The sequence below is a fragment of the Oncorhynchus mykiss genome, chromosome 27 (genome assembly GCF_013265735.2).
Source record: "Oncorhynchus mykiss isolate Arlee chromosome 27, USDA_OmykA_1.1, whole genome shotgun sequence".
Taxonomy (NCBI): Eukaryota; Metazoa; Chordata; class Actinopteri; order Salmoniformes; family Salmonidae; genus Oncorhynchus; species Oncorhynchus mykiss.
The window spans coordinates 9,519,332-9,535,594 of record NC_048591.1 but is presented as its reverse complement, the minus strand read 5'-3'; the positions used below and the strand labels follow the sequence as shown (position 1 = coordinate 9,535,594).

General features: G+C 42.5%; 1 protein-coding gene across 1 annotated transcript in view; it reads right to left on the bottom strand.

Annotated features, from left to right (window-relative positions):
* The window catches only part of LOC110507484 (glucagon receptor), a 32,508-nt gene that overhangs the window by 3,398 nt on the left and 12,847 nt on the right, over nucleotides 1-16,263 (bottom strand). The window contains exons 2-13 of the mRNA XM_021587504.2: nucleotides 8,291-8,461; nucleotides 7,701-7,797; nucleotides 7,217-7,324; nucleotides 4,968-5,089; nucleotides 3,653-3,759; nucleotides 3,076-3,229; nucleotides 2,805-2,964; nucleotides 2,627-2,687; nucleotides 2,462-2,531; nucleotides 1,366-1,454; nucleotides 329-467; nucleotides 102-143 (exon numbers count right to left, since the gene is read on the bottom strand). Of these exons, the coding sequence (XP_021443179.1) occupies nucleotides 102-143; nucleotides 329-467; nucleotides 1,366-1,454; nucleotides 2,462-2,531; nucleotides 2,627-2,687; nucleotides 2,805-2,964; nucleotides 3,076-3,229; nucleotides 3,653-3,759; nucleotides 4,968-5,089; nucleotides 7,217-7,324; nucleotides 7,701-7,797; nucleotides 8,291-8,344 (1,203 nt within the window). The 5' untranslated portion in view covers nucleotides 8,345-8,461. The remainder of the gene's footprint in view (nucleotides 1-101; nucleotides 144-328; nucleotides 468-1,365; nucleotides 1,455-2,461; nucleotides 2,532-2,626; nucleotides 2,688-2,804; nucleotides 2,965-3,075; nucleotides 3,230-3,652; nucleotides 3,760-4,967; nucleotides 5,090-7,216; nucleotides 7,325-7,700; nucleotides 7,798-8,290; nucleotides 8,462-16,263) is intronic.

Genomic DNA, 16,263 nt, shown 5'->3' with positions numbered 1-16,263 from the left:
GATGAATGTGCCATCACCTCAGGTGTTTGCTACTGATGTTCAAGTGCACTTGTTTTGACCTGGGCTTGGTTGAGAGCACACTTCACTTCGTTACTACTCACCTCTTTATTGACGAAGCAGTACAGGATGGCAACCAGGAGACCCTGCGGGAAGAGAGAGAGACAGGTATCAGAAGAAGAGTGCTCTCCATTTTCTAACACACACATCTAACACACACCTAACAGAAGCACCACTGAGAGAAATAACATGCAGTAACAAGAAAGAATGCCTGCACGAACGCACACACGCACACACACACATACATAACCTTTGTACCTCATCATATTACCTGGAAAGAATTGAAGAAAAGTTCAAAGAAGAGGTTGATATTTCGGAGGATGCCCTCTGTCTGTTCCTCTGACATCACGGCAAAGACAACCTCATGGATGCCCAGGAGAGGGATGAGGGTCAAAGTGGACTTTGCCAACCTGCACACACAGAGCATCCTTTACAGAGCCAAGCAAGGGCAACTATTAGATAGGTCTGTTTGGTCCTATATGGTGAATCACTTTCATCAATGACATCAATGGATGGTTCACGTTTCACACAAACACAAAAACATAAAACGCCAAAAAAGGAAAGCCACAACTTCCACACCTGGACTCAGAGTCAGGGATGGTATGTAACGGCTTCAAACAAAGCATCTTGGGAAATCAAAAAAAGCCTCCTCTTCCCGGGACTCTTTTGGTGGATCAGAATCTTGTGTATCAGCTGCATTTGTGCTTAGATTCCAATCAGACTCATGTCGTCCAGCGTGCCTCGAGGCCAGGCTTAGTTCAGAGGATTAGGTATGCGACTGGTTTCCTGGATGTGGCTGGTTCCATAAAAAAAAAAAGTCTATGCCGTCTCAAAGGACCACGACTCACAATCAAAGGACGGGAAGGCCCCTTCGAATACCACAGAAACATCAAAGGGATTCCACAGCTCCCTTTACTCTGCATGCAACAAAGGGTTAGTAGAAGTGCAAGTCAACTTAGTGATGGATTATTGAGGTAATGGATGTCAACAGAGTTTGAAGCAAATGTCTTTAGTGTGGATAGTGTTAGGTCATCACAATGTCTTCTGGCTCGCACAAGAGCAGAGTCCTTGCGTGTTCACGCCAGACGATAGTTGACAGCATCGTACAGCAATGTTCCGTGAATGGAAGGGCGTTTAACAAGGCATACGACAGAGACAAAAGTTACGTGGCAAGAAACACATAGACATGAGTAAGCAATGAGTTGACTAAATCAGTTTCAGAAGCTACAATACGGTGTTTGTTTTGTGTTTTTATTCTGGTTTGCTGTTACGTAATTCATGGGTTAGAAGGTGCTGTATCTTTCTTACCTGAATTTATAATCTGTGTACCTCATTTGGCGTGCCTTTAATTTGGAGACAAGGATCTGTATGATCCGAATAAATATGAAAAAGTTGACCTGGAATAAAAAAAAAATTAACATCAAACCACCCAATATTAGCTATATTGACGCCAACAAGAAAATGTAACAATCTGACATCTAAAAAGGATATATATCCTAATAGGTCTGTTCTGCGGCATTTCAGTATTATATGAGAACGTGAAACAAGGATAACTGCTACTGTTGAAGTAGGGTGAGTATGTGAGAATTATGTAATAATGTGAAAAGCTAACGTTTGAGTTCCAAAGTCAGACTGCAGCATGTTAGGGGTATTAACTGCAAAGTCCAGGTGACAGAGTGCAGCTGCACGCCATATTACGTATGAATTACTCATTTTATTTATTTAACCTTTATCTTCACAGGAAGTCATGCTGAGACCAAGGCCTCTTTTACAGATGAGCCGTGTAATTACAAATATATACACATTAGTACAATACGGAAGGTGAAACAGAAATGCAAAACACAGTAATTGTCTAACATTAGTGATTATGTCAAACCATGTTAGGCATTTTGTCCTGAGGGGAAATGCGAGAGTTGTGGGACAAATGGCAAGTCATATGTGAATCCTCATCTCTTCTGGCATGTTGCTTCTGATGCAAAATACCACAGAAAAAAAGTAGATTCTCTTCCTCGCGGAGTTTCACTGAGAGATGCTAATTAAACACTCTTAAGATAAGGTGGATTCAAGCTTCAAGAACGTGTTAAGCATAAATATTAAAAGTCTAGGTCCTTATTCCTAAGTGTTACTAAGAAAAGAAAAGAAACCAGGTGACATTCATTTTTATCTCTTCTGGGTTTATGAGTCATCCATTCATTTTAAGGCACAGTGCATTCCGGAAACCAAAACATGCACCAGTCAGCTTTCACGTTCGCACCATTTCCCCAGGTTTGTCACGGTCTGCTAACTTCAAAGAGACAAAACTGCAGGGGGGGGGGAGTGGGGCATTGACGAATGACTCACCCATAGGCCCCCTTTGCTTTAGGGTCGCACAACACAGTCGACACGCACATCAACACACACTCACCAGAATGGCCAGGAGGATGGGTGTGCGGATGATCCACCAGTGTGCCATGTTCTCGTTGATCTCCCAGCACCTGGGAGGAGGTGAGTCACAATCTCTTAGTTGTAATTTTGTTTTTAGTAACAGATGAGGAGGAAATAAAACGGAATGGAAATGAGAGTGACTCACCGTGTGTTTTCGTACAGGTACCGAACTATAATCCAGGGGACCACAAATAACACTGGGGTTCCTACACACAGTGTCATAAACCCATACATTACTGTCAGGAAACAGCATTTATATAATTTATCATATGTGTGTGTGTGTGTGTGTCCATCTGTATGTGTGAGTGTGTGTATGTATCTACCCCAGCCAATGAAGAGGTATCCACAGAAGTAGCTGTTCTCAGAGAAGACCATGAGCACCAGCAGGTTGTGAAGGTACAGTCCTTCCACCAGCAGCCAGTAGTAGTTAGCCCCCACACAGTACTGCATCAGCACCTGGGCCACACGGCAGCCAGAGAGAGCCTGGGGGCAAAGGTCAGGGGCGGAGTGATGAATTGAGTCTGTAAACTGTTTGTTTGTGTGAGTGTGTGTTTCTATAACCTGCATTAGTGTGTATAGCCTTTAGTTCCCGACCTGATCACTAAGGACATTGGACACGTCTCTGTTGTCTCTGAACTCGGGGGTGTCCCTGGTGAGAACAGCATCTCTGGTGAGGATGGATATGGCTCGCAGGATGAAGGACGCAAACAGATTGGTGTGGATATAGTTCCTGGTGCACCTTAGTTTCCTAGGGTACAACACTTGACATTGAGATTACTGTATCACAAAATTATTTCCAGCATCATGTATATGTCATATACAGATGTAGGATCTTCATTTGATCACTCTTTTGTTACTGAGAATTTTCCTGCACAGCAGGAAATGCAAACTTGTAGTGTATCCAAGGTTCTAAAGTTTGTAATTTACACTTTAAAATGTCAGAATTTGCAGTAACAAAAAATATCCATTAATTATAATCCACATAATAATTCAAATTTCCTGTTGCTGCAGGGTTATTTCCCTACTACTGTATGATTTACATTTTCCTAATTCACATCAGAATACTAGAAGTGAAGCCATTGCCTTGTCCAAACAGTCCCATAGAGTCAAATCCTGACATATAAAGATGTACTGTATGCTGTTTACAACTGTGGTCAGAGCCAGTATTTACCTGAAGATGAGCAGTATGACAAGGGCCAGGGAAAGGCTGGCCAGGGACAGAGAGTAGCCCACAGTGTACATCACCCGGAAGTAGGCCAAGATGACCATCTGGTTCTCCTGTGGACACACAAAGACCTGCACTCAAATCCCAAGTAGACGAGGGAACAACATGACCCTGTTTTCACCTATAACTCTCTGACTCTCTTATGGATGTGCTGTACTGAACGAATGTCCTGTCCTTTTAGTAGAGTGCAAACAGGGACACAGATACAGACGAAGCAGATGCACTGACTGCAAGAAGTCCTCTTGTCTTGATGCCTATTATGCCTCGGAAAATGCTCATGAACGCTTTAATGACGCTCAGTACACTAATAAGCTCCTGTTGAAAATATGTGACACTACATTATTGTATACTCTAGGTTTATGAATCTCACAGATTAGAACATGTGAGTGTAACTGGTGTCAAACAATGGTGAAGTGGAGCGTAAAACGCACATTTACCCACCTATCATGGAAAAATGCATTGGAAACATAGGGAGCGTTGTTTTATTCACTACGAATGGCCGTGAACGGTGATAAACGTTTGCCCACCTATTTTTCTTATCATCAGAAAGTCTGGCAGCAGACTGGAGTACATTTCAGTTGTGGGGCCAATGAGGCAAAGCAGCATTGCATCATCGGTTGCCAGCAACAACATAACCCCTAGGTGACGGCTGTCTCCCTCTTCATAAAGAAAGGACTGCGTGTCTTTCAGAGCTCACCCCCGTAGCCCTGGCAGATCTATAACCCTGTATGTAATACCGACTAAGTAATGAGATCTTTTATATTTACGTAGTAAACGGGCCATTCATTACTGAGCTCGTAATGGAGTGCGGCACTAGATGTGAAATTAAGAGAGGGTAAGGAGGACGCGAGTTGAGCATGCTGATAGGGATGAGTGGACGTCAACATTAGGACACAGCGACGGCTGCTGCTGCTGCTAGCCCACCTCAACATTCATAAGCAATCAGAGCACTCTGGCATTATCGTAAAAGAATGGCCATTCTGGTAATTGCGTTTCTATGTCCCCTACAGGTGGAATCCCAATGGAGTACCTACTCTATTAATCCTTGCTTTTTGAATGGCTATTAATTAGTTTACCTCTCAAAACATCTGTCAGTACTTGGTGGGTCTCCTAAGACTACTGGTGTAGTTTTCTAAAAGTCACATTCAGTCATTAAAAGCATGAATCATTTGAAAGTCTACTGTCCTACTCTTAGCCATGCATGTTATTATGTGCTCTGAGAGGAGGGTCTACTTCAGGAATGGTGCATGATGGGTATTACCTGTGCCACCTGCTGGTTATTGTCTGCGTTGCACTGGGAGTGGTCCCTCCAGGTGCTACTGGTGTTGTTAACGGCCCACTGGCCATCAGGCCCACACTCCCGCAACACATATCCATTACGAACTGCACAGACACGGGGAGGGAGAGATAAAGGAAGAAGGCAAACAGATGAGACAAATTCAATTCTGCACATAGACATTAAAACCAGCAGATAGTGATAGCGCTGACGTCATACACGTATTCCCAATGGCGCATGAAGCCGGAACTATTTGAATTGTAAGCACGCCATATCGCTGAATGGGTCTGAATGGCACCACAAAATTGTTAAGGATCATGTTGAAAGTGGCAATAACTAGCAAAGGATCATGGTTAATGTAGTCGCTTTCATCCTAGCCTCCCGGCCCGTGATAGGTCTGTGTCAGCACACGGTCCTGTGTGACGACAAATGTAGTAGTCAGAATGGATCACAGTTTAATTTAATATCTCGATTTGTAGTGGACTTTAAAATTATTCACAGTGGGGATCGAACATAATCATAATAAACCAATTTTAGAGGCCAAAATAGTTTTTTGCTGGGTCCGTTCTGTCGATCGTAATTTACATAGGCTTTTTAGGGCAGACCAGGGGCCTCATTTATAAACCGTGTGTATGTACAAAATATAGCCCAAAATGTGCGTGCGCCAGTTTTCACGCAAAAGTAGGTATTTACTTCAAAAAAATACTTGATATGAGAATGTGTTCACTTTCCCGCAAACTTTAGACCATGCACAAGCACATCTGCTAGTGGTTGAGATATTGTATGGCAAGCTGGTAAGTAAGTGTTTTGTGCAAATGGGGATATGGGGATATGGTGAAAAGCTTACTCATAAAAAACTAAAAACAGGAAAACATATTAACAAGAATGCAACATTTTCCATTAGTTAGAAGGGCGAAAATCTTTGTTAGATTCGTTTGGTCAAAAACAATTTGACATAGGAATCTTATCATTAGACGTAGAAATGTCTTTCCTATTTTCATAACTATTGCAGAATATATTCCTCACTTTTCTGTCCGTGATGGGTTCATATTCCCGAAGGAGCCATACAACAATTACCATGTGCATCTCTCGTTTAATTGGACCTAGTAGCCATGTAAAGAGGCTATATGTATTTCAGGATTAGCAATAGCATAGGCAGCGCAGTTTATAATACAGAATTTAGGCTACAGTCGAATTTAACAGCCGATCGTTTACATTGAAGTAGGTCTACAGTATGAATCAAGTTTCACATTTTAATTGTCACTTTCACAAATACAGTGAAATGTCTTTCTTGCATGCTCTTTCCCAACAATACAGTAATGAAAATCAGTAGTACTATAATAAATAAAAAAGCCAAATAGAACAAAAGTACACGAGAAATAGAACTGTAAGTACTGTAATTTAAAAAATGTAGCAGCCCTACAATGTTTCAGAATGCGCGGGCAGTCCATCGTATTTAGGTTGGGGGAAAAGTCGATATAAAATTGAATTCAAACGTTCTGCTGGCAGGCCCATGACAATTTGCCATTGTTTTCACGTTCAGAAACGAACACTGTCCTGTTCCAGACACATCATAAATCACTGCTAAAGATGAAAACATTTTGCCAACACAGTAAATAGGCTGGTAGCTTATGTAAAATATTTGACAGGGTAAGGTTACAGTATTGCTGTGCGATAGGAGCGCGACATCATTGCTTATTTAATCCCAGAGTCTATACCAAGGCAGGACAACCAAAAACCCAATAATCTTTTGATAAACTATTAAACAACAACGTGTCTCTTGTATGCCATGGCGTAATTCCAATAGTTCCAAATTATACAGCAAATAAAGGGCGTTATTGTCACCATAAAAGGTGAAGCGTTTTCCAGGCTTTAATGCTCGTTCACGTATCCACAGTTTTACGACAGGGCTGATTTATAATGGGAAATATGCATACACATATGGCGTGCGTCAAGTTTATAAATCTCAATATTTTTGTAAGTGCACAGACTTCCAGAAATGGAGCACGGTTATAAATAAGGCCCCAGGGCTTTCCCCCCCCTCTAGGTTTCTACGCAGTAGCCGACGAGCAGAGCTTGTGATTTCACGCACCAGACCAGACACCGGGGGCCTGATTCTGCACGGCTTTAGATAGAAACGGTGTTAGCATTAACCTCCTAGCTAGAAGTTGGATGAAACAGAATCTCATTTCTTCTACCAAACCATAAAGCACTAACCAATGCCACACCAGTACCTTGGTTGTACCAGGGAAGGTACCACGGGCAGGGCACTTTAACGGTGGTGTTGGGGATGCCCTCCGGCCAGCAGGCGTACATGTCAAACATGCGGCTGCAGAATAAGCCTGGGGGTAGAAGTAAGTATATAAGCAGCAAGCAGACCCTGAATCCCTAAGATTTTGTCTTAAACTAAGCAGGATAGAGACTGTTTAGTGTTTGGAGGAAGACCAGCTGGGAAAACAGTAGTAATGATGAGGATACTGCCCTGCAATGGATCCAGTCCTTTGGGTCAGACATTAAGTTGAAGCCTGACTCATGGTACTTATCCTAAGAATTGGGTAGATTCTGTGGATGAAGCTCCTGGTGTTTTTTTATAACTGTGAAGCCAAAGGCATATTTCCACTGTCTACCCAATAACGCTTTATATGTTATTCTATTCTATTAGTTAACCCACAATCGGGTGTGCCTGATTAGGACATAGGACAGGTCTTTGAGTCTTACCTGGGGGTGTGGGGTCCATGCTCATTCTCAGCAGGCACTCGCTCCTGTATTTGTTCCATTCCTCCACTGTGTGCTTCACCGACTTCGTTGACACAAGCTGCCAGACACAAATCACAGGATGGAGGGTCAGGGGTCAACCCCAGCGGGCTCACCTGGGTAAGCCCCACAATATCTAACTGTAGTGGGCCTGACTGGGTGTAAAATCTGACTGGATATAAAACACAAATTCCTTGGCTTACTCTAGTGGTGTAACTTAAGTTCTCCATAAAAGCTGACACATCCACTAAACCAGCTGCATCGATTGAGGATGCAAAGCACATTATACTGGCACTGCTGTTCGGATCAGCTTCCCAGCACTCTGATTGTGTTCTATAAAGCACACAGACCATTATTATTTGCAGTGATTCAGAACGGTGAATCATCTTCACATGACTTACATTTCATAACAGCTCCTAAGGATAATCCAACAAACTAACAACGACAGCGTCTAATGACCTGACACACTTCTATGGATGGATTGAAGTTGAAAAGTGATGTTAAGTACAATCACTACTGCCGTAATGAGCAGAAACAAAGTTAAAAGTGCCTACCACAGTTCTGCACAGGACAGACAGGATGAGGAGGAGGATGGCAGGGGTCTTCATCACTTAGAGGAGTGCCAGGGCGGACGGCCACTCATCATCTCAGGGCTACTGGGTGTTGTTCACCCAGGGGGCCCAGAACCAGGCCATGCCTCAGACCTCCACCCCATAGCCCGCACCCTGCAAAACAACACACACAATCAGTTAGACCTACGGCATACAGTACAGAGCAATCACATAATATGGGTTTGGGTTACAATCCTTATCACCGATTACGCTAAAACAAGCTTGTGGTCCACAATGGGCATAGGATTTGGCATTTGATTTGTGGAAAGGAAGTCAAAACGTTGGCCAATTAGACCATGTAGCTGATTAGAGCACTAGAGGTTTCAGCCCACTATTTCCCAATGACACTGGGTGTGTCAGCACTTCGTTACTTGGGACTGGATTGGAGACAATTGCATGCGTTACTAGACAAATGGCAGCACAATTTGAGCATCGACGTCGTGTCCACACCCACGTCTCCCAAAAACTTCTCAATGAAATCTAACCAGAGTGCTATCTGACAATCTGATGGGAGAGCCAATCGTTGTAATGTTGTGAACATCTACATAAAGAAGCCCAGAGACATGTACTGTATTTAGAGAGGACATTGAGGTTTCTGCATTGCGATTCATTTGCATGACACAACAACATTCTATGGCAGCCATGTTTGCCAACCATTGACATTACATGGGGAATATTTAAACAAGTAATGGATCATTTACACGGGGCTACTGAAGTAGCTAACAAGTTTAATAGATACTGTATCTACAGTAAGTGCCTTGGTAACCATACATAAAGACTTGCTAGTTTCGCTAACCAAACCATCAGTCCCGTGCGTTATAGGAAGATAATCCACACTCTGGAATGCCCTTCAAGCTAATCAGAAACGAGTATTCAACAATGCCATGGTATAATGCTATATAACTGAATATCTCAAATGAAAACAATATTCAAAATTCAAAAAGTTGGCCTAACTCTCTAAATATAGCTCTGAAGAAGCCTGAATCCAGAGACAAAGTGTTCTGTTAAATCATGTATGACCGGGTTGCAGTCAATTATTAATAGTTTTGTGTGTGTGTGTGTGGGGGGGGGGGGGGGGGGTGTTGTGCTAAACAGTGTAGACAACTGCGTGATTTCTCTTTAAAAAAAATACAAACACTGAACATAACATATTGTTCCCATTGTCCCTGCTATGTTACTTATAGAGCTGGAACACATTGGTCTATACAGCAACTCCCTCAATGTACATACTGTACTGTGATAGCATCATTGTTTGTGCTTTTGGGGCCTTGCTTCATGCACGCAGAGGATCCAATTAAAGTGCTGTAATCTAATCAACTAATCTAATCAATTTATTTTCCTTTATGACGGGTCCTTTTTTTCTGCACAAGTAATTTGGAAATTTGTATGCATTAACATCAGTCACATTGACAAGATGTATTTTTCTCTGAATTCTATTTTTTCTTGTGCTAATGCTCTCATGATTTGAAAAACGTTCTAAGCCTACAAAAATAACCCCAAATGTGTACATTTATCGAACATGACATGTTTTAAGTTTTAGGCCAGAAAAGAGTTGAGGGGGAGTTGCACTGTATCCTGCTTTCAATCTCAATAGCTTATTTTTCTTTTCAGGGGCCAATTCCCAGCAGGTGTCTCTATTTTTTTCCTCTATACAAAAGAATCCAGTAGGTCTGCGGTCAAACACTGTAGCATACACACAACATCAAGAGTAGCTACTCAAAAGACAGATTGGGATCCAAAGTACACTGCCTGGACTTTATTCCTTCGCAAACTATGAGCAGCCATTTCAAAACACCCTGAAAAGCTTTGACTTCACTCCAGAAAAACGCTCTGAAAATAACAATTAAGGTCCAAAGCTGGAGATGCCATTGGATTAACTTGTTTAGTAACTCCTGAACAAGCACACTAACTGTGGGGGTTTCCTTGACCCATGAAGGTATTAGACTAAAACCAAGAAGCCACATATAACAACAACCTGATATAACATATAACATATAACAACAACCTGGCCATAATTACCATGTCATCTCATCATGATAAACACCTCTTCGTTTAAGTCAACATGTCAGCCAAGCTACTGAACCCTAATCCAACCCATACAGGTACTATGGCCGCACAAAACAGAAAAGGAAGTTCCACATTATCCAACAGACAATATTTTACATCGTAACATACAGTGGCGACCCGGCAGAGCCCCACATTTTTTGCTAAATAAATAAATAATATATATTTTGGGGGGCAGCTCCAAAATGCAGGTGTTTCAGCCTAGCTCAGTGCTTTCTGTGATGGTGGGGCAGGCCAGCAGAAAATAGGAGCATTGCACCGTGATTGGCTCAGTGTTCTGTCACTCATGGGGACACTACGTCACCCTCCTTTAGTACAGGTACACATCAAGAATGTGAGCCATTTGGGTCCTGTCATAGACAGATTAGAAGTTCCCTTCCAAGAAGGCTCAAGGTCATTGGCCACAGATAAAATGATGAAATGAAATCAAGTTATATCTACAGTAGCTTTGATTGGACTGATCATGTCAACATATTACTTTCAAAATCTTAGCTAGCAGTCATCACCATGAATCAAGTAGACAATCTACTGGCAAATCCTTTCTAATCATTGTCATATGAAGAGAAATAATGAAGATAAATTATAGATAAAACGTATCGGTGCTCATCGGCCATTGGATATAAACATTACACATTACAAGTTGGAAATCGCAAATTCAACAATGAGTTGTTTGGAAGGAATCGGTGACAATGGCTAACCGCAAGCATTGCAACTGGGAAGTCGGGAATAAACTCGCTCAGACTGGGAAAATACGTTTTGAACGGTCATCCAACTCGGAATTGTAAATCTTTCTCTTTCTTTGATGACAACATTTACCCATGAAGGACCGCCGTGCCAACTTCCTGTTCAAGTGAGCACATCACAACAAGGGGAGTCCAAAAATGTATTATACTGTATGCTGCTGCATAAATGATGTAATTTGCCAGGGAGATATGTATATTGTACCTAAGAAAGTAATATTAAGTGTATGTTGTGTAGTAAGCTGTTAGTAGCCCATGTGCCTCACCCTAATAATTTGGTCTATTTTCACCTCTTAATTTCGCCTAATGTTACTCTTCTGACTCGACGGTGCACATGTAGCCTATAACCTGTTTTTGAGAAATGTCATCATCTAATATTGTAAGAGCTTTCATTGTCTGCTTAAATGCCCCCTTTATTTATCCTACGGTTCTCACTTGGTGTACAGGGAAAATACTGTCAAAGCAGGCCATGTTCTGCATTCTGTTGCTGTACATTTCAAAAGTGCTGAACACACAGTTATATTGACCATGTCCGTCTTAGCTCGCTCATTAATATCTTAATCGAAATTACGGAATGTCTCTTATCCGCTCATCGTTCCCTTATGCCATAGTTTGCACATCTCAAAAGTAATAGTCACCAATTACAGCCTGGAGATTTGTCTGATATAGTGTCTATAGTGCACAGATCTAGACGGATATTTATTTATTGTATTTCAGGTCTACTTACCATGGCAATGACCTCATGTATCAATGCCAGCCTGGTGATATAGAGTAGAGTCACAGTCTTTTGAGAATGAAAACAAGGGAAACCCAAGGTATAAGGATATCTGGTCAGTTGTGTTATCTAAACTGCGCTATAGTTTTTCAGGTTGTTTTTTTTCCTATTTCCCAAAGTTTCTACAATAAAGTTAATCTTGTGTCCATGGAAGCTGGCATCTTTCACTGACAGTAAAAGGAAGCACATGAGCCAGGGGTTGGTTGCGTATAACTTGCAGTAGAGGGACTGTCTCTTACCAGTGCTGTCACAGTTTTTTTGTCCTCAAAGGCAGATATGCTTTTAAAACAGAGTGGATAGCGTGTGACCCTCTCCATAATGGTCAAACGGGAAACGGTTTGGGCAGGAGGTGTAAGAGGATCAGAGCTAGGCTCTGGGTCTCCTTAACACCAGGGCTATTTCAGGCCAGTCCAGTGGCCCTTGTGGCCCCTCCAACTCATTGTCTGTGACTAAGGTAATAACACTAACCAAGGTCTGGAAGCACGGCAGCTTCAAACGGGGGAAAGATTAGAACTGGAGATTTGAGCTTGTGTGCATAACTAGGGGAAAGATGGGTGGGACCTGATCCGATCGGTTTCAGACACACAGAGGCCGTCTAGCTATGGCAAGCTGGTGCAAGCCAGCACAACCCACTGCTCCCTTTACACTGCTGTAGACACAGGAAGCGGGGAATAATTAAACCTTCTCTATGCATTAGCACTTTAACATGTAGCCAGCATATTTCAAAAATGAAATGTGTGGTGCATGGATGATGGAATCTACAGCGATAAAATGGATGAATGCCTTTTCAAATTCAGATTCAGTACTATAGCCTGCAAGGTCAGAGGAGAGGAATTGTTGTTGAATTCCTGCTGCTGTAGTATAACTGAGGCAGATCAGAACTCTGATGAGCAGTGGAAGGTTACAAGAAGCTGCGGACACGTTGGCCCCTCTCCCTGTGTGACATCCATTTTCCAATCATCTTGTTGTGTAGAAGAGGGGAGGGAGGGCTTGGGGGGATCCACATAGTAACCACTGAATGATTTTTACTTCAGAGAGAGAGCTGTCATTTCCACATGGCACTGTTTATGCACAGATACTGGTATACTGTATGGCAAAGTACACAAATATGGGCAAAGACATGCATGCAGATATGCACAGGCACGACAGCCAGCACACGCACGCACCCACCCACACAATTAATATAAAACACAATGTCTGACACCTCATAATTTGGGCCAGGTGTTTTGGGGCACTTTTGAGGCATTGTGCTTTTATTTGGTATTTCCAGCATTGTCCACTAGTGTTGCTGCAGGTAGGAAATGCTAGGAAACATTCAGTAACGGTTAAAGTGTTGGCATGATAGTTACTGGACCTGGGTTCGAGTCCCGGTCGAGGGCTACCCCTGGAATTTGCTACTTTCATGGTTGGTTTCATTGACTCTCCACTTTAACTGCCCCAAATTGACCTATTTTTTTAGCAACATCTTCTGAGTCCATTGGAGAGGATCAGCTTGAGCAAATTGAGAAGTAGAATCACTGATCTACAAATAGTATTCCCTGCAAAATAATAGGTTACGTGTGATTAAGATTCGCAGAGCTACGCCTCCCCTGGCTTAGGCAATCCCCCCAACAGACACGCACAACCAGACATTGATTAACTGATTGTGTCAATTACAGAACGTTTCCTAGGATTTCTTACCTGCAGCAACACTAGTGTGTCAAGAAGCAGTGCAGTTTGGCAGGGTTGTGTTTCGGGAGGATGCATGGCTCTTGACCATCGCCTCTCCTGAGTCCGTACGGGAGTTGCAGTGATGGGACAATACTGTAATTACCAATTGGATATCGCAAAAGGGGTAAATAAACATCTTGGCCCTAATTATGAGATGTCAAATATTGTGTTTTATCATTATTGTGTGTATGCATATATAATAGATTGAGGCTACTTCATATTATTTTCCTGATAAATCATGATACAACCCAATGCCAAAGAGGAAAGGGTGATTAAATTACAATTCCAACCACACAGGAGGAGCATTGATGGCAAGACACCAGAGGTTGTAGGTCTACAGAGCACCAGACACAGGTTCCTCTCTGTCTTCTTTTATAAAACATATCTCCACACAAAGTTCCCCAGGGCTGATAACATTCCAAGAGAATGTATACAAAGAATTGTGGAGGACGGGCTCATGGTAACTACCGGAGCAGAATTAGTGGGACGGTATCAAATAGATCAAACACATGGTTTCCATGTGTTTGATGCCATTCCATTTTCTCCATTCCAGACATTATTATGAGCCGTCCTCCCCTCAGCAGCCTACACTGGTATGGATGAAAGAGAACTTCCTCCAGATGAACAGTAGCAAGACTGAGGTTATGCTTATTGGGACACCCAAGCAGGTCACCAGTGCTGGAAACATCTGCCCTACAATCAACGGCCAGGCCATCCACCTGTCCTCTGTCATCTCCAACTTAGAAGTCAAGTTTGATCCTTCTCTGTCTCTGCTGACATAAAACAAATAGGTAAACCATCATTTTTCCATCTTAAAAATATTGCCTGGGTTATACCATCACTCTTCCAGCCATATGCAGAGAAACTATTCACAACTTTATCTTCGCTCGGATCGACTACGTCAATGTGCGGTTTGGGGACCTCCAAGCCAAATCACTACAGAGGCTCCAACTAATCCAGATGAGTACTGCCACGGTCCTGACTAGGACCAAGAAGTCAGACCACATCACCCCAATCCTAGCCCAACTCCACCGGTTACCAGTCAACTACAGGACCGACTATAAAATCCTCATGCTTGCATTTAAAGCCTTGTTGGATTGAGCCCCATCTACATCAGCGACCTCATCTCAATCAGCGAACCACCTCGTACTCTTCACTCCAGCCACTTTCAAGTCCCCAAGACACGTCTCCAAACTATTGGGGACCAAGACTTCTGCTCCCTTGCCCCTTTTAAAACAGGCCTTAAACCCACTTTAAAACTCACTTCTACAGACTATCACTAGCACACTCTCTATTTAACCTTCCTTGATTCTAAATGTGTTGAGATAATTTTGTAATTAAAAGCGCTATACAAATTAAATGTATTATTATTATGCACGCACGCACGCACACACACACACGCTTGTCACCACCCCACCAGGTGTCTCCCATCTCCCCTCATTATCCCCTGTGTATTTATACCTGTGTTCTCCGTTTTTCTGTTGCCAGTTCGTTTTGTTCGTAGAACCTACCAGCATTTTTACCCTTGCTCCTGTTTTCTGGTTTTTCCCGGCTTTGACCCTTCTGCCTGTCCTGACCCTGAGCCTGCCTGCTTGCCGACCTGTACCTTTGCCCCATTACTCTGCTTTACCAGCCTCTGCCTGACCTGACCCTGAGCCTGCCTGCCGTCTTACCTGGGTCTTACCTTGAAATGTGATAATGATAAAACAAACAATAGCAATGTCTGACATCTCATAACAGATAGGTTACATTAGGATCTTTCCCTGATAAATCATGAGGCAACCACAATGACAAAAGAGGAAGGCATCATTAAATTCCCATGTTTATTTTTCTCTGTCCTGAAGGCTTGATGATAGGCAGATGTTTCCTCATAAGTGGGCCTTAGTCCTTTTAATTAGTACTCAAGTTAATCAATCATTAAGTTAATCAATCATTAAGCAGACATTCCCTGGGAGTAACTTAGGCTGTAGACACCATAGATCAGTAAATTCAAAGGTGAAATATGGAGGACAAACTAAACATAAGAAATGTTTCCCTATAAATGCAATAGCCTACCTACTGTAAACAGAACAAACAGGACTTCACCTACTCTGTCAAGACCAAAGAAGAATCTAACATCAACAATTTGTGCGGCAAGGTAGTGAGAGAAACAGTACATTCATGCAAACTCTATAGCTTCTTAACACAAGCTTGGACTTCTGGAGCTTTGTGTGTTGCTTCACATCCCAATATCATCCTTAATAGGGTAAAGAGATTCAGATCTCATATTTGCACAAATACCTCAGATTCCCTCTCTACACGACACAGATAAGAAAATATCACGGCTGTTGAAGGAAGAACTGGACCAAGGTGCAGCGTGGTGAGCGTACATACTTTTAATAGTAGATGCCGCCAACAATAAACAATACCAAAACAAACCATGATGTCTAAGGCAATGTGCCATCAAACAAAGTTAACTTCCCATAAACACAGGTGGGGAAAAAAGGGTACCTAAGTGTGGTTCCCAATCAGTGACAACGATAGACAGCTGTCCCTGATTGAGAACCATACCCGGCCAAAACATAGAAATAGAAAATCAAAGAAACACAAAACATAGAATGCCCACCCCAACTCACGCCCTGACCAAA